Source organism: Pavona decussata, unplaced genomic scaffold, assembly GCF_977016875.1.
Source record: "Pavona decussata unplaced genomic scaffold, jaPavDecu1.1 SCAFFOLD_69, whole genome shotgun sequence".
Classification (NCBI taxonomy): domain Eukaryota; kingdom Metazoa; phylum Cnidaria; class Anthozoa; order Scleractinia; family Agariciidae; genus Pavona; species Pavona decussata.
In genome coordinates this window covers 1223300-1242382 of record NW_028145488.1, presented here as the reverse complement: position 1 = coordinate 1242382, position 19083 = coordinate 1223300, and the positions used below count along the sequence as shown (strand labels likewise).

The 19083-nt window shown below is 38.3% G+C and overlaps 2 protein-coding genes across 2 annotated transcripts in view; both read right to left on the bottom strand.

Annotated features, from left to right (window-relative positions):
• The window catches only part of LOC146477695 (uncharacterized), an 83920-nt gene that overhangs the window by 29143 nt on the left and 35694 nt on the right, over positions 1–19083 (bottom strand). The window lies entirely within an intron of this gene.
• On the bottom strand, positions 6289–18746 carry LOC146477697 (uncharacterized). The gene is made up of 15 exons (XM_085113044.1): positions 18701–18746; positions 18326–18636; positions 16973–17120; positions 15398–15448; positions 14634–14942; positions 13918–14220; positions 12476–12617; positions 11952–12151; positions 11303–11535; positions 10748–10837; positions 9720–9977; positions 9204–9415; positions 8966–9006; positions 8552–8648; positions 6289–7563 (listed from the first exon to the last, which is right to left on the bottom strand). The coding sequence occupies exons 1-15, from the start codon at positions 18744–18746 to the stop codon at positions 7362–7364; spliced, it is 2643 nt and encodes an 880-aa protein (XP_084969170.1). The 3' UTR covers positions 6289–7361.

The following is a 19083-nucleotide window of genomic DNA, read 5'->3' as shown; positions in this document are numbered from 1 at the left end:
CGAATTTTTACCCGATGCTTGCAGCTGTTGGGGTCAGGTTTCCCGGTGTTGTTCCAGACTAAAATTTGACAGTTATTTTATTAAAACTATATTCTTTCTTCATTCTGTTAACTCAGAATGTACAGAATCGAATACTTCAACATCATACATTTCTACTGGCCGTTGAAAGAGCTGCTGCTTTTGTGTACGTTGTTCACCGCCGTGGTTCAGTCGCCTGTTACTAACGGCCGGACAAAAAAAAAAAATCAATCAATCAATCAATAAATAAAAATAAAAAATAAACTCAGGGAGCTCACTTCCTAGTAAGAACTTGGCTCAGAATGAAAGGGACAAAATTAAACTCTTTTACTTTTCAATACTTTCCACGAGAAGCGGGCGTACAAATTAATCTAAGTACTCCGGAGTGTGCGGACATTTCATGTTGTTCTACATTACATAAATAGGCCTTATAGACACCCCAAAAAATTCTCAATCTTTGTACAAGTTTCAAAAAGCGACTTGCGCTAGTATCGTGTAAGCTGATTTGTTTAAGACGTTTATGCTTAGCAGCATGTAACTGAAAATCAACAGAGCGGACTGACAGAGTAGAGGTAACAGTCGAACATCAAGCCTTGGATAACTTAAAAATGTACGTTATGGATAACTTGTAGGCCATCATAGAAAGCTAGTATCAAAAATGAGTACATGAAAATTTACAGTATCAAGTTGTTTGGAAAGTTGTTTAAACACTATAACGCTAAAATGGAAAAAAAGTTGTGAAATATGCCAAGCAGTCCACACGAACATTACGTGGTGCGCAAAGAGAAAAGCTTGTGTTTGTTCTTTTCCGATTTAAAGCTGGGCCAACGTTGAGATCAACGCAATTTTGCTTACCTGTAACCACATGAGGTATTACTGCGAGAAGAGCTACAAAATAGAGTTTGCGATGATACTCCATCTTATGGAAATAGTTCGCGTCAACAGTCAGGCCTTAATAACAGACAGAGACAGTTGGGTGACACGAACTTTTCGGTGCGTTTTAATCAGCCTTTTTAAGAATTTTGTACGCTAAGAATTGTGGGTAACTGTATCATGTCGCCATCTTTTTCGGCACAGTGCATTGTCAGTGGATACGTACATAGTGAAATATTTTAAACAAATTTGGTGTTAAACATGTTATTTCAGGACGTCGAAATTGGAAAGCACGTACTTTATAATCAAATTGATGCAAGATCAAAGCGTATTCTTGCCATGGATAACAAATTTTTATGGTTTTCATTTTTCAATTGAATTGTCTGGTGTACGTTCGAAGGAACTTGATACGAAAAGCCCGCGAGAGGGACCCCATATAAAAATGAGAGAAAAAAAAAATGAGCGTCGTATCTTTAAAAATCTACCTGTGTCACGTTTTCGGTCGGGTATTTATTTTTTCTTCTTCGTCGTAGCTTCAAATCTAAAAATTAATTTATGGATCAAAGTCTGCTCTCTCCTAGAAGGGATCAACAAAAACGGCCCGATCAAAATCCATTATCGGCGCGTATATCACGAGGGAGGGGACCCACTCATCCCTTCTTGTGTGACGTCAAATGATCATTTGATTTATTCATTAAACCTGGATAAAATTCTGCTCTCTTCTAGAAGGGATCTATTGTTCTGATTGTCTTCAATAAAAACGGCCCTGTCAAAATCTATTATCGGCGCGTATATCACGAGGGAGAGGACCCAATCATCCCTACCTGTGTGACGTCAAAGCAAATCATCATATGCATTTGAAAGGTTATTTTTAATGGCGGCCACATGCATGAACTTATGAGACTCTGATCAGCAGTTTTTAGAGAAATTTCAATCCTTTTACAAGCGGTAAATCAAAAGAATAACTTCGAAGTAGTACTCGGCAGTTTAAACGGTGTAAATTGGAGAGTTCACTGGGAGGAAATTACGCTTTGACAAACAAGTCGAATTATTGTGTTACTGGAAATCATACCGCTGCTAACTTCAGAGCAGTCTTTTGAGCTCAATCTTTCGGTCAACGTTGATTATTTCCCTTGGAGTTTTATTTTCTGATCTCATCCAATTTTGCCGTCAAACAGCTGGAGAAAGAAGAGAACAAGGCGACTCGCCGCGGGAGAAACAAATCGACTCTTTTAGCAGCTTTTAAAGGCGGCACTACATAAACAGCGGCCGAATCTTAAAGAAAAATTACTTTACTTTAATCTGGCGCAACGAAACGTTGGATTTTTTTCTCTTGAAGTGGAACTTAACGTTGAAAAACGAACGAAAAAAATCAGCAATCGAATAAAAGGACTGGTTATTCTCCAAAGAGGCGAGTATATTCATGTGATTTTGTTCACAAAACTTTGCTGTTTTGCAAGATATTGTTTTTCTTGCAGTGTTGACACTGCAACTTGTTTAACTTAAGAGCTGTCTTTTGAGCTCATTTTTCGGTCCATGTTCGTTATTTCCCTTGCAGTTTTATATTCTATTCTCGTCCCATATCGCTTCATTTAAAAAAAAATTGATTCTTAGCTAAAATAGTCAGTCAAACAAACGCCTCGCAACATTGTATCGTTGGCATAAACTACTGACGAGTTGTTCTCGCATATATTTCTAAATTTAGCACTTATTTCTGACAATCGTGACAGAGAATAAACAAAAATACTTAAAACGGTAGGGTATAACGGCAAAGATTAAGACGTGTGAGTAATTTTCGCTGAAAGTCTTTTCAAAGAGCGCTAAAAGGGAATGTAAAATTAAAGTGTGATTTCATTTTCATCAAAACAAAGCTTACGCAAAACATTCATTCGCTTGTTTTTGTGAAGTTTCAAAGATCGTTGTTTAGCTTATTTCTGTAATGATTGCTATGGATAATCACAGCTTTTTTTCATTTATTGCTCAAGGATATATTTGAAGTCTGCTGTTTGGTTAGTGTAGCTATTTTCTCTGAGGTTTACGTACGCCCTTCTTGATAAGCAAAATTTACCAGACAGTGACAGTGCTACGTAGCGCGCGTTGACTCTTCACAAACCGGTTCGCCTCGAGGTCGATCATCTTAAAAACTAAAAAGAATAATAAAAACAGAAAAAAGAAATATCATTTGTAGTCCATTTAATTTCGCTCTTATAACACAGACGGCAAAATAACCTTTAAACTATCAAGGAACTTCGTAAAACAGTCAGTAAAACTATGTTCACACGGGACCGGTCCCAAGTGGATCCGACCCTATTCTGGAACGGACCATTTCTGTTACGGCAACGTTCCGCTTATCAACTTCAGGCCACACGGGACCGGTTTGTTATGGTTCGGTACTGAATCGAAGTAAGAAAAGCAGCTGTTTCTACCAGTTAAGCATGAGCAGAAAACACGTTGAAGCTTTCAAAATGGCGCCGAAGAAGGCTAAATAGATACCGGAAGGCCGGATAAAACCTTCAGCTGGACGGACGATGAATTATCCTTTCTCTTGAAAGTTATTATAGATTACAAAGAATATCAGGCTTCAAACGGAAAAAACGGAAGGATATGTTCACACGGGACCGGTTCCAAATGGTTCCGATCTAAAAACCGTGACAGATAGGCCTTTTGTTCACACAGGACTTGCTAACCGTACCTTCAATCCGTTCCCGATCAGGGACCCGTTCCTCGAAAGTCCCGTAACTTACCGGTGCCGAGTGAACAGAAATGGTCCGTTCCAGGATAGGGTCGGATCCATTTGGGACCGGTCTCGTGTGAACATAGCCTTAAAACACACACGTAGGCTCACACAAACCAACAAATTATCAATTTTATTCCTAGTGTACAAAACAAACAAAACCGACGAGAACAGTGCCCATTATACACATGTAATTTAAAGAGGATACACGTTTAATTCAGGAGCAAACTAACAACGATAAAACCATATGTTAGGCATCAATTAATTGTTCACCTGCGCTGTGAAGCTTCCTATTGCTTGGAAATCACACGATCATAGATCGATAAAAATAGCAAACGGTGGATCCAAAGCAGGAACTTGCGGAGTAACTTCTTCTAATTAATTTAACCTGCTCCTTCCACCCATCAATAGGACACTGTCATGCTCGGTTATCGTTCGTTGTAAGAAGAAATACCGAGATGAACGCACTTGCTCGCCATGAGTGATTTTAGTTTCTCAACCAAACAAAATAAAATCAATTCGGTCCAAGTCTTACAATTTTGCTGTTTCTTGTAAGAGACACGAAAACTAACGTTTGGGAATTTCCTTTCAAGCTGCAGCACTTCATTTCCACGCATTTTTGGTACAAACAACGCGGCTTAAAGAGCGGAACTCCAAAGAACCTTAAAGAACTCGTTGTTTTTTGGACACAAAATGCAAAACCATCGTGATCAGCCAATCAGGAGCGAGTATTTTCGCCGCTTGACCAATCAGGAGTAAGTAATTTTGCCCTCGGTGAAAGAAAAATTACGAAAAACTGCTCTCTGTTACAACAAATCAGCATTCAGTAATTTTTCCCTCTGTATTACATTGTAAAATGTTGATGAGCAGTTAGATGCAAATGCATTAAAAATGTATATAACTGCAGAATGGATGAGGAACTCATGTTATTACGTTCATACAATAAGCAGACTTCTGTAAATGTTATTAAAATTAGGAATTGTGGAGCTCCGCTTTTAGGCTTGGCTAAATATATATATTAACCAATCGGGTCATGAAGTGGAACCATGGGCGAGTAATTGCGATTAATTTGACTTCTTCTAGTTTAAGAAAGTACCGGAAAAGGAAAGATGTTTGTGTTACTAATTAAGGGTCAATATAGGTGAGTAGCATGGACGAGCATCCAATTCAAGGGGCAGAAACAATACACCTAGTAATTGAAGTTACCCTCTCACCGTGTAGGCCATTTATGTAGTGCGATGTTACCCAACTTCCAAATAAACAACTTAGTTCCTTGCAAACCCCACGCATTCACCCAACAACCCCGTCACTACCTCGTCCCTGACAAAACACGAATCACCTAAATTGCCCTTTTGCTCTTACGTCCATGTCTATGTTAACTGCTGCAAAAGTTTGAAAACTTGGTGCGCGCCAACGCAAGTGAGAGTGCGTGAGAAGGACAACAAGCCCTCTGGGGATGGGGATGGGAGGCGGCTTGTTTAACCAGCGTGTATGAGAAGGACAAAGATAAATGCATGGACTCAACACTCTGGGGAGTGGGGATGAGAGGCGGGTTGTTTTACCAGCAAAGTTTTAATTTCGATTCTTCTTAAAGACCTGGAGATGCAAAAACTACCATACACTGTTAAGTTTATCAATCAATAGTTGTTATAAATAACCCATGGCCGTTATGACAGAAATACCGTCGGTTACATCTAAGCGTGGACACGAGACAAAAAAACATGTTCTAAAAGCGTGTCAGACAGGACGTGTTTCGTCGACAAACGTTTGAAGTTTGACAGCCGTTAAGCAAACTGTCGCGCGTTCCACTCATAAGCTTTTTATCAACTTGCAGGTATATTTCTCGCTCAGAAACAGCACAATTGCCTCCAGTATTCTTAACATCTAAAAGAGCTTGCAAAGAATATATGTTTGAGCAAAATCAAATCAAGACAACACAGCTGTCTTTTACAAGCTTCGAATGTTTGGCACCAAAACATGTCATGTTTGCACCTAACTGCAGCATGTTTTTCCCTCCCGCGTAAACGCTTAGATGCAACCGACGGTATTTGGCACGAGACTTATCCACACTGCAAGACAAAGGCAATTGTCTTGGCGCAAGTCCCTTTCTGACTCAGGTTGACTGAGGGATTTCCCCCCAGCGCCTTTTACCAAAAAAAAACAAAAAAAACAAAAGGAATCCTCCACCCCATCCAAGGCGATAAACAATTACCGTTTCTTTATTTTCGCTCTAAAATATTTTGCTACCCTAAAGGCTTCTTAAAATGTATATTGATAGTCAGCTTCACAATGTGCCTCAGATGACCAAAGCAAAGGGAACTGAGTAAACATCATTGTTTGTGTTCTCCAGGCCTCGCTTTTAAAAGGAATTTTATTATTTCTAAACAAGTCCATTGATACCTATATTAGGCGTGGTTACACTAAAACATTTCCAACAGCTTATTCATGTTATCTTTATTAGTATACATACAAGATAAATAATAACGTTGTGGAGTACATTACTGAGCTTTGCTCAACAGAAGTTTACAATTACCAAAAATTTATTCCATATAATTCTGATAGATATATTGTAATTATTACAATTAAGTACTCCATAGCTTCAAGTTTGCAGGACTTAAAGTTATTACAAATTCTCGTAATTAGCGTTTAATCTTTTTTGTTGGATGAATAAATGTTTTGTCTTAAGTATCTCTAACTAGAAATTCTCGAGGTCTTTCTTCTTTTTTTTGATAACTTTTCAGAATTTTCTCCAACCTCTTAATTAAAAGCTAACTAATTATGTACGTTCATTTCAAAATGTGCTCGTTTGTAGATAACCCATATGATTGCAAGCAGCTGAATACAGTAGAATGCTGGGATTAAATACTAGAGCTCCAACGTTTAATGAACTCTAAATCTTATTATCCTTGGCATCAATAATATTATATATTATTTATTGATTGATTGATTTATCTATTTTAATAATGACATAACGATACCAATATGTTACAAGTTGTAAGTCGTAAGATACCCCCATTGCAGTCTAAATTATCAGAAAGTCAGTCCTTTACGGACAAGCCATTGTGACTATGAAGTCCATATTTTCTTCGAAAAAGAGGAAAAAACCTGCAAACACATGCCCTATTTCCGTTTTCACATGACTCACTCTGAACATTACAATCAAGTCGCCTTGTTACCCTTCTCATAATACTGCAGGCTCACGTAGATCTCACTGGTGTAATTTCTTCCGCATACGGCCCGCATATTACACGTTATTTCCAAGCTAAAGAGAAACTAAACGGCAATATTTTCAGTGAAGAATTGCTAGCGTTTTTCCTTTTTGTTTTCAAGCAACTTTTTAAAACTTCTTTACAGAAACTATACACAAACTCACACACTACAATCTGTTAAATTTCTTTAGCTGAAATTTTTAAGTCGCAGAATGTGTGATGGAACATAAATCAATCCTCCAAATTACCGTGCTCTTGTTAGTAGATTTCCTAACATCCTTCCCAAGCCTCATTTTACACGAAACATGCCAGTTTCAAAAACGAACAAACGGAATAAATTCTTCCTTGTTACCTCAGATTTAGGGAAGATTTATCCCCCAAAGCAAACAGCTTACGACATATTGTACACCCTCCAGATCTCATTGCCGTAGCGTTAATGCCCTTGAAGTTATTAAGATCCTATCTCCAAGCTCAGAGACGGAGAACAAAGCTACATAGTGTTAACGTAATATGCTAATGAAACCCATTTATTGTTCGATCTTGTCCACTTCATCAATTTCTGCTGTTTTTGACTCCTGCACCTGATAATAATCTTTAGATTCGTCCATCTTGTTCAAATCAAAGTATTCCACTTCCTGAAGCAACATCTGCTCCACTCTTTCAACCAGTTCCTCAAAACTCGGCCGTTCCTCCGGGTCTTTTTTCCAACAGTCTGTCATCAAGGTGTAGCTGGAAGGTAATAAAGGTTTGTTAAAAGTGGTTTCTTTCCATCTTACCCAATAAACTGATAACGTATCTAAACACTCCTCTTAAGCTTCAACTGAGAACTTACTACTCAGAGTGGAATATTTCAAAACTCTTAATATAATTGTAGTACGTTGGTTATTTTTTCTCCGATGACTCAACTCTCTGCACAAATTATCATTATTAGCATTAATTAAGCTAATTCCAAAATGGTTTCCACTTTAATATTATTTTGTTTGCATTCAAGTTAGCCCTGCTAGTTGTCTCGCTCAAGGTAAAATATTCTTTTGATTTTGGAGCTTAAGAACGGGGTAAGAGTGGCTTATTTGAATACGAACAAAAGGATATTGAAAACGGTAGCCTTTTTTGAGTAAGGTCTATACTACTTGCAAATTATACAATAGCGAAGATTCTGCGCATGCTGTGATTGCGATGCTTGCGATCCCTAAAAGGCAGACACATGAGTGATGTCCTTGTGGGGTGTGACTCGCGCACGTTTTCAGGATCCACAGTCCAATTACTAACGAAAACGTTTTGCCAAACGTACTCCGTCGCAGACAACAGCATTGATTATTTTGTCACTAATCCAGATCCCTTTCGGTAAGGTATAAGTGATCTTTTCAAAGTACAAAATGCTAGGATTTTGTTGTGTAGCCATTTTTTAGCACCGTGTGCTGAACTATTGTTGTCGCCAAAAATTCAGCGCCTGAACACTGACGATTTATTACGAGTCACCGTGAAATAACTGCAAGTGTTAATAAATGTCTTTGTCATTGTATAAAGGAAATAAATGCAGCTTTCCCATTGGTCCTTTCAGTTATAGATTACAGAGAGCGTCAAAATGTGGTAAGGAGACCACTGACACACTCGCCTGTTATGTCACCTGTAACCTATAATTAAAGAAAAGAACCGCAAAATGGAATGTTGGTGATAATAAAAGTCGTGACAAGCGACATTACAATCTCCAACTTACAAAGTTTCTGGGCACATGTCAGGTTTCTCCATTCGGTAATCTGTCTTCAGAAGTCTCAAGAGCTCCGTGTGATTCAACAGTGGGTACGGCGAGCCACCTGCAAAGAATCAGTGCAAGACCTTGAAATGAGTGCATTAAATCATTGACAGGTACTCGGGATTTCTTCACGAGAAATCAGAAACTTCACTGCAAGAAAAGCTTCTTAAGGTTATTTAAATAACTAAGCAAACACGTTTTTTTTTAAACAGTTCTTGGTAACAAGTACCAAATCCTGTACACGTATATAGAGGGAAGAGAAGGACTTAGGTTTAACCCTACAGATTCTGTGAAAGGCAAGCTGCAGGTAAAAATCGTACATTTGCTAAGCACAGAAATGATGTCACAAAAAATATGATAAAATGAAATAATTATTACCAAGTGTTCCAATTTCCCACATGACGACTCCGTAGGACCAACTGCAAGTTACAAAATGGCGCAACGTTAAAACTTTGTACTTTATAAACGAGGCTTACTGAACTGAACGTAGGCAAAAGTGAGATCAATTAAACTATTTCTTTTTACAATGCATTTTAGTACCTAACACACTTAGCAATTATACTGACTTTGTCCTCTTCATTTAGCTGTTCGATGATAGTTCAGACCCATTACTTACACATCGCTCTTGACAGTGAAAATCTCTTCAAAAATAGACTCAGGAGCCATCCACTTGACTGGAAGTTTCTTCCCTTTCTGTACTTCGTATACCTCACGGTACAATTGGCGCATCAAACCAAAGTCGCCTATCTTGAGTCGTTTACCATGCCCCACCAGAATGTTCCTTGCTGCCAGGTCTCTGTGGACGAGGCCCTTCTCAGTAAGGTAGCTCTGTAAATAAACAAAAAATATCGCTGTTACATTCCCTCGTACAGAAGTGAAGGCGTCGGGGCGGAGGTTTCAGACTGCCCTTTCCCAATTCCTTACTCTTTTGTCTTCAGTGCACTTCGTTAAGGACACTACATTTTTTCCTAGTTTTACACACACTTGAGAAAAACTTTGAAGAGAGTCTACTGTTTTGTTTTTATTTCACAATACAGTGCAGGGATGGGCAATAAAGATGCTATCGTTTCGATCACATCACTTTCCTGCAGTTTTCATGTTACATTTATGCCGGCCGCCATCATTTACGTACCATGCCTCGTGCTATCTGCCAGGCAAATTTCATCAGATCAGCAGGTTCAAACGAGTCACAATCTTCATCACATTCATCGTCAGTCATCTCAGTAGAAGCCTCTCCGGACGGGCTTGCTGCCGAAAATACGACCATTGGTATTTCTATTTTACATTCAACATTTTCACCAGCATCGGCTTGGTCTTTATCTTGCAAAGAAGTGGAAGGCTGGTTGCTTTCATCCAACGCCTTTGTTTTCTTTCCTTCTGCTTCGCCGTCCTATAATTATAAAAAGTCATTAACAAACTGAGACAAGAACGCTCCGAAATCAGTTTTTTGTTTAATGAAAGTGGCTGATTTGAATAGATTTAATGAATAATATGGTTTGTGTTTAACAATATCGACAATTGGATTAACGATCGCACCCGAAAAAAAGGTTGTTCTTCTCACCAAATGTCAAGAAGACAGTTTTGGAAAATAATATTAAAATTAAACTTTTTAATTGTTGATTCTACTGAACAATAAAGAAAACAAGCTAATCCTGCCTGATTTTAAAGGACAGAGAAATCGCGAAAAATCATGATTTGTCAGTAGTTCAAATGGTCATTTACTTGACTGACAGTTTCTCCCTATCACAATCAACTTCATGGGCTCGTCACTGAATTACGATACGTTGCGCCTCTTCGTCCAATAATTTCGTGTTTGCACGATGGTAAGTATGAAAAAGATGACGAATATTTGCAAGATGAGTCAACCCAATTCGACTTTCCAGTATTACGGAGACATCGAAGTTAGCGCTTATTTCCCCGGGGAGGGAGGAGGGGGCGGTTGTGCAGCACTAAACGGCATGGTTCTTCATAGAAACCATTTTGGTCTGAAAGCCTGAAACGGGTATGGATTTAACAGAAACGTAAATGGGAAAATAATGTATTTTGGTTTGAAATAAGGTCAGAGTTTTAAACACTCAACCCCTTTCCCCCTACCGTCGCCTTCCCCCGTCCCGGGGGCGCTATTCCTGGAGCAAGGACCTTAATCATGCATACATGTACCTGATTAGCAGTTGTGTTTTGTGCCCTTGTTCCTGCATAAATTTCCTCATCTTTGCCATCACGAGCGACTCCCAGAGTAGAACCGCTTATCTATAAAGCATGCAATCAAAACGTATGAAACATGAGTCGCCAGTCGAGTTATTAGTTATCAGTTACAAGTTATCGAGGGCTGTCATTGGTACTCAGTTTTCATTTCACCATAGTTTTAGACTCCAAACTTAAACATCGCTCCATTGACGATTTTACCAGGCCCGTTGAACGTCGAAAATAATAATGAAACGTCAACTTGGGAGACAACCACACTGATTTCTGATCGAAAGTTTATAGGACAATTTATTGTCATGAGAATGTATTATGATCCACAAAAACTCTCGCAGGGTTCTTTCGACTTGCTTAAAAGAAATAGTCCCGACCTGGGCACATAATTTTAAAGCAAAACTTTGCACATGTAAACAAAGTATCACAGCCGTACTACAGCCTTATATCTCGTTTCATCTCTGCACTATCGGCTTTTCTAATTCGTACTCGTTCAGTTATGACCTATAAGTTATGTCAAATGAGTAAACGTTTCACCTCCTGTTGGTAAGAAGAAAACAGAAGTATCTGACTTCTCTTGCCCCTGAGCCAATGAAGGAGGTCTCCATGAGGAATGTACTCAATAATCAGACGAAGTGGTTTAGTTGTGGTCCAACAGCCAAGAAAGCTCAACACATTCTGATGTCTTCCCACTTCCTTCATCATCTCTATCTCGTCCATAAATTCCTTTTCCTGCTCTTCGTTGGCGTTTTCTTGGGCACAGAAACAACATATAGTTATTAAATTATTTCTTATCGAATTTTATGAGGAAAATTAGTTTCATAAGAAGCAGCCCTATTAAATTAGTGTAATTCTTATTAAAGCAGCATCACTTCAATATATTACGTCTGACGTCCTAGTTCACGTAAGTCTAACCAAAAAGGAGATGAGCATTTAAGTTGGCTGACCATCTAAGATACAAAGCCCAGTTTCTGTATTCCATAACTTCTACATGAACAAAATGAAGCCTGCTTGAAAAACAAGCTGTCATTTACTTCATGTCTTCGAAATGTGATTTTAATGTCTGAGGTGCAATTTCATGGTCCTGGGTACTTTTGTAAACATCTTTGTCAACAGCGTTTAATCCATCTTGCTCAACAGTCCCTAGCCAAAAACAATTTCCACTTACCGTGCAATTCTTTCACAGCAACAATCTCCTGCTTCTTGGACTTATTAACCGGCGCTTCCTCGTTTTTAAAGTAGTCCAAGCCGTCCTTCAGTTTCGCTTTGTGGACCTTCCCAAATGCTCCTTGACCCAATTCTTCAACACATTCTGTCCTTACTGGAGGGATTTCGTAGCCATCCAATACTTGTATGTCCTTGGCGGTCCTGAAAAAAAAAATAAAGATTAAGAATATAATTACTTTTAATTTTGAAATTCTTCTAAAATTCTTAGAATAACATTTGGCAGGTTAGTAAGAGAAATAAAAATAAACAGATTTATGCGGGCTAGGGTTCTAATCGAGGAAAACCCGAAAATTGTCTACGTCATAACAAGGATGAAACATAACGTTAGAACTTTCTGGATTACCTGCATCTTGTCATTTTACAAAGAAAACATGAAAGAAGAACCAGTCATTTGGTAAGCTTTATTTCCAACAAGTAAGACTGCAAATAACGATGGGACACAATTCATATGGTAAACAAGCTTACCTCTTTGTATGATTTTGCTTTCTTTTTTTATAATACTTAACACCAGTGACCAGGAGAAGAGCAACCAAACATGAGCCAGCAAGGGAAAAGACAAGCTTCAGAACACTCGCCAGGGATAAACCTGTGGTATCCAAAGACATAACTGGCGATCATCAAACTGGTTCGAATTATATATTCCATGTTGTCATGTTATTTTGCTTCAAATTCTCTTCAAAAATTTTCAAACCAGATATTATATTTAGACTTATTGAACAAGTGTTCTTACACTGCTGTCAGTGTTTATAAAACATTAAAGGCTGGTTGAAATTAAAACGGCTTGAAAAAAAACTTATTTTTTTAATTATCATCCGCTCACCCTCGGATGTTGCTTAAGGACGGTGCCTACTCATACCGAAGTATTTTCGTGCGGGTTATGACCATGTGGGAAAAGCAATTTCAGCAAGGGCTATTGAAATCCAAAAAGAAAATTGGGGGTAACCACGCGTTTTTTAGAGATAATTAAGCAACGATTATTCAAAAAACAAGTGCAATGCTAAGCAATGTATGGCGTTTATTCCAAATTGAAGCTTTATCATCTCTGAAAAAGGCATGGTTACCCCAAATTTTGTTTTTGGATACTAAGAGCACTTGCTAAGTTCTGTTTTTTCCGCATAGTTTTAAACCGCGCAATAACATCCTTGTTTTAGTAGGCACCACCAATAGGAAACCCGAGTATCGCGCGATGCGCAAAATGTATTCGCAGTAACGCAAAAGTAGGCACCGTCCTTAAATGGTGATGGGCCTAAACTACTATTTTTATTTCATAACGTCCATCGCCTAAACTCTACTCGCCGTTCCCGCATGTTGCCTTTAAACAAAAAACTATTTTTCCTGGTTACGATAAATGGGTACATGCTCTTAGACAACAACAGTATATAATTGTGTAAATTAACAAAACTTTTCTCCAATCTGCAGACCCTATGCACATCAAGAATTCAGTTCCTCCACCCAATGTATTATCATTGAATTTAAAATACTTGCGAGTAAAAGCGAGTTTTCTAGGAATGGTTTCCTATGAGCGTATTCCTCTATAAGAATTTGAACATAAGACCTGGAGGATAATTTTACGTCCAAAGATGTTTCCTTTGAGGTCCACAATAGGGAGGTATGACGTTATGTAACGTGTTAATTACATCATGATTACCAAATGGTGGCTATATTAGATTTCTGGATTTCCCCAAAACTTAAAGAAAGTGCCGAAATTGAACGACAAGTAATCAAAACCAATAAATCAGATTCAAAGTCGCGGCAGGCAGAAGCCACGCCTACCCGGGTCTAGGTAGGGTGTTGTTACCGATGGTACGTAATAAAAAGCTACGCGTACCTTTTTTTTCCTATACAAGACTATCTGGGATGCTTAAAGAAAGAAACCTACAAGATTAAAGCTTTAACAGAATCCTTACCACCTTCCTTTGTTCTCTCAACTTTAACAGAACTCTTTGGTCCATCACCAACAGAAGTGAAGGCCAACACCTGAAATTCGTATTCTGTGAACTTATCCAACCCAGTAACAGTTTTGGAAAGAACTGAAGGGCTGTCAATATATAGAATGGTTGACGATTTATCGGAGTCCTTCCTTTTGAAGTACAATTTAAATCCCGTAATATTTCCATGCCTGGAGTCCACTGGTGGTAGCTGCCAAGATGCTGAGATACTAGTAGAAGTTATTGCAGTCACTGTAAATCCCCTGGGAGCTTTCGAGGGAACTAGAATTTAAAAAAATAAAATAAAAATAAAACATAACAATCTTTTTTATCTACCCGTGAAATCAATCCATTAATGCAATGTAATTGTTGCCTGACTCAGTCAGGCGATCAATCTGTACTTCAATCAGCCTTCAGTGATCAGTTGATCAGTCTTTCATTTAAGCGGTCATTTGTCAAGTTCAGTCAGTCAGTTGCTCTATCAGTAACAACAAAATCACTGGTCAAATCCAACACGGCCAGGGTTGTTGATATTTTTAAGGCTTCATCGTTATATTTTCACAAGTCTTAGGGCTGTTTTTGGGTACGTAATAACATCCTTAAAATTAAAAAAAAATCCCGAGGTAAACTTATTCCTGTACAAGATGGGTTAGAATATTTGGAGAGAAGAATATAGCTTGAGCGACGTCTCTTACCATCCTCCTTTGTCCTCACAACTTTAACAGAACTCTTTGGTCCATCACCAACAGAGGTAAAGGCCAATACTTGAAGTTCGTATTCTGTGAACTTATCCAACCCAGTGACAGTTTTTGTTAGGATTTTAGCGTTGTCAATGGTTAGAATAGTTGTTGAGTCATTAGATTCTTTTTCTTTGAAATACAATTTAAATCCCATGATATTTCCATTTCTGGAGCCCAATGGTGGTAGCTGCCAAGATGCTGAGATACTGGTGGAGGTGATAACACTTACTGTAAATTCGCTGGGAGCTTTTGAGGGAACTGGAACTGGAGTTAAACAAACAAAAAATTAAAACAAACTGTTTCATTTATCCGTGAAATCAATCAATTAGTCTACCGCTCAATCAAACGACCAACCAATGGGGCAATCATCCTACCAATCATGAGTTCAGCAGTCTTTCATTGATTCATTAAGCCAGTCAGTAACTCAACAAAATCTGAATTAATCACAAAAAGATCATCCCAGTTATCTTCGTCAGAAGCCCTAACAAATTCAGGCTTGAAAGGGATTCAAGCTAATATCGACCTCTGCGATACCGGTGCTGTGCCTACTAATATCGAAGTAATATCGAAGGCAGTTTTTGTGAGGATTGAAGCGTTATCAATGGTAAGTACAATTGTTGTTGAGTCATTAGATTCTTTTTCTTTGAAATACAATTTAAATCCCGTGATATTTCCATTTCTGGAGCCCACGGGTGGTAGATGCCAAGATGCTGAGATACTGGTGGAGGTGATAACACTCATCGTAAATCCGCTGGGAGCTTTTGAGGGAACTGGAGTTAAACAAACAGAAAATTAAAACAATCTGTTTTATTTATCCGTGAAATCAACCAATTAGTATACCGCTCAATCAAACGACCAACCAATGGGGCAATCATCCTACCAATCATGAGTTCAGCAGTCTTTCATTGATTAATTCAGCCAGTCAGTAACTCAACAAAATCTGAATCAATCACAAAAAGATCATCCCAGTTATCTACGTCAGAAGCCCTAAAAAATTCAGGGTTGAAAGGGATTCAAGCTAATATCGACCTTTGCGATACCGGTGCAGTGCTGTATTAACTGAGCTCTTTTAAAAGCGAATTGGGAGCTGGTCATTTTGTAAATTCGTATCGTACCCTTACAGGTGAAGAGATCGCAGTGAAATAAATGAACAAAATATATAGCAATTATGTGCACGACTTTAAAAGCAGGTACAAAGGGAAAAAAGTTCATGAATGCCATGACCAACACAGTCCATATCCAGGTACTAAATACGTTGTTAAGACTTTGAAGCCGTCTCACTGTTTGGCGGCAGCTTTCTGGTTAATTAATGGTAAGGAAAACATAATCTTGAGAGAAGGATAACTGTGTCTTTCCGTTACGTCCTTGTCATGTGCTAGTTGATGTGATAGCGATTTGATACCTAGGACAGTAGCGGCAACTGTGGAGTTAATAGGGAAAAACAATACTCCGATTAAGGCTTAATTTAACCTTTACCATCTTCTTTCGTCAGTCCTCGCGACTTTAATAGAACTCTTAGATCCATACCCCAAAAAGGTTAACGCAAACACTTGAAATTCATGGTCTGTGAATTTATCCAACCCTGTTATATTTTTGGTTAGGGTTGACGTGCTGACAATGAATGCAGCCGACGATGAGTCATTGGAACCTTTCCTTTTGACGAAAAATTTAAATCCCCTGATGTATCCATTTCTAGAGCCCACTGGTGGCTGCCAAGATGCTAAGAGTACTGGTAGATGTCCTTTCAGTTACTGTAGAATCACTGGGAGCTCTCGAGTGAACTAACATTTAACAAATACCGTGAAATTGATATAATGTAATTGATAGCTCAGCCTGTCAAATGATCAATCAATGAGTCAATCATCTTAGATATCATCAGTCTTAAATTGAGTCCGTCAGTTGTTAGGTTGAGGCCTACTGTCGGAGACTTCTCCATTTAATCCAGATGCGTGACTATTTTGTTTTCGTAAAACACGTTTGTTGATATTATTGACGTCCTTACCAACGACCAATAAGAATATACAAGGTAACAGTATAAAAATGCGCGTTGTTTTTACTTCGATCAGAGAGTAGCTTTCACACGCCTGTTGTAAAACGAATACGAGAAGAAGCAAAACCTTAAATTTAGTTAAATTCAATCGGGTCTACTCGTTGAGTACCATTCGTTCGCATTATACCTTGTGAACGAGGCAAGGCTCACTAATCTACAGTATAAGCATGAAATTCACTTCCATTTGTCATAAAATATAGATTGTTCATGTAAACAAATTATAATCAACTTAAAAAAGCAGTACCTCTAGTTGCAATAACTCCATAAAGTTCTACTCTCAGACCAATCTCACGTGAGAATTCAAGTGGCCGAAATCGAATAAATCTTGCTACTTCTATCTCCAGAAGATTGTGCTTTACAATATCCCCTTTTCCACTATTTGCATTAAAAATCTGCAATAAAAAGATGGTGGTTACTCCGACTATAACTCAATTCATATGACGCAGGTGGTGAATGAAAAACCACTGTTATCATTATCATTATCATTGTCGTTATCGTTATCATTATCAATATCATTATCATTATCACCGACTAAAATATTTATAATAAATAATTTTCATAACATGACAATTCATTGTAATGGTTGTCAAAAGCATCCAATAATGCAATACAACAAAGAAAACAATAAATTGTCCTTTACCTAGTTTTCCTTTGTATCAGAATTGATCAGGATTAAAGTTAGCGCTTATCAGTACCCAGCCCTCTCCGCTATCGATGAAATTTATTTGCCTAACTAAAATATCGCTTTGTAGAAATACATTTCTTTTTCATGTCATTCAAGCTAAGCGTTTTACTTCCTAAATGAAACAGGAGGCAGATTAATAGATAACCGGCATGACACATGTTGTCGGATTTGTGCGTGCGTGACGTACAAGAGGAAAACTTGCGCAGGCTTGTCAGGCTACAGATCGCTGTGAATCACATAGACCTCGGATATTTTGTAACACGCGTCACTACTTCTTCAAGGCTTTTACAGGCCATTTTTCCACCGAAAAATAAATATTTAAAATCTTAGGAGCCCAGTTTTTGGTTTCTGAGAATTTTGGTCTTACATAAGACGATATCCCCCAGTTGGTGATGTCTGTTATTCTCATCACCTCTCCCGTTGAAAATGGTGGGATATAGTTTATAAACCATATTCTCAGAAGAAGCATTTGAAGAACTAAGCAAAGCATACCTCAATTTCCTGCCCAAGTAAGGATGACAAGTGTATATCATTTCTTGCATATTGCTGAGTAAGGAAGTCTAAAGAAACGGCTAATGAAAGTTCCCACGGAAACCTTCAGTTTGTTTCCCTTGCCCATCAATATTCCCCTGGGCTCAGCCTTGCTTCCTTGGGAACTGTCATTAAGAGCTTATTGTAAACCAGCCATAAAGGGTAAACACACAATAAGGTGCGATGCTTGACTGTTTAATAGTCATCCACGTAGATGCAAACAAAAAGCAATTAAAACTAAAAATCTGCAACTGTATGTTGTTTTATAATTTAAGACACGAACTAGACAGCCCATGAACAAAATGCCTACATTTGGCAAATTATCCGTGTGCTTACAGAGCAATTATTAATTACGGAGTTTTGAAACTATTCGTTACAAACCTTTTCTGTACCGTTCTCTTTGTAGGTGACCCAGGTGGATTTGTCCAGTGATAAAAGTAGCTGGTACTTTGTTGTCCAATGATCAGCTATCGGATTTCCTTGAGTAGCTACAGCGCAGATAAAGAACACGTACTTTAAATTGATTTGCAGGTACTCGTAGATGGCATCACTATCCGTCCTTGGTGACCAAGCGCTATTGCCATTCAGACGAGCTTCAGAAGGCTCATAATTTCTACGCCAAGACGAGGCCGAGAATCTATCACTTGGAAATTCCCTTTGACTGGAAACACCGACTGCTTGAATTTGACAGGCTGAAATAATGTAAATAATAAGTTCAATGCAGAGGCGCCGTAGTTGTCAATTTGATGTGCTTACCAAGAGCCAACACATTGAGTCCCTGAGCTTGAATGTGTAATGGCATTTGAAATAATTAAGGTAGCCGGTGACAAACAATTGTTTAAATGAGAATTAAAGCAGGGATGACACCTTGTCTTTAACGCAAATAAAAAGTTATTTATGGATGAAGAACGACAACCGATACCGACGATACAGGAAATAAAAACAAGAAGACCGTCGCATACACTACCCGAATATAGCAACGGCTAATCGAGACGGGTTACAAATACTACTTTTAATAACAACACATATTTGACAACTTTATTCTGACGCGATTTAAATCATGTACCAAGAATAACTTGAATGTGTATTTCACGAATAAAATGAAAAGCCCGGTTTCTTAACAAAGTATGGGCTTTTTT

What these genes read in the sequence shown, in the direction of transcription:
- LOC146477697 (XM_085113044.1), bottom strand. Translation starts at nt 18,746, where the DNA reads ATGCCATTACACATTCAAGCTCAGGGACTCAATGTGTTGGCTCTTG. An exon ending in ACTCAATGTGTTGGCTCTTG is followed by an intron (nt 18,637 to 18,700) that starts GTAAGCACATCA and finishes ACATTATTTCAG; the next exon opens with CCTGTCAAATTCAAGCAGTC. An exon ending in GGCAGATAGCACGAGGCATG is followed by an intron (nt 9,416 to 9,719) that starts GTACGTAAATGA and finishes GTTTATTTACAG; the next exon opens with AGCTACCTTACTGAGAAGGG.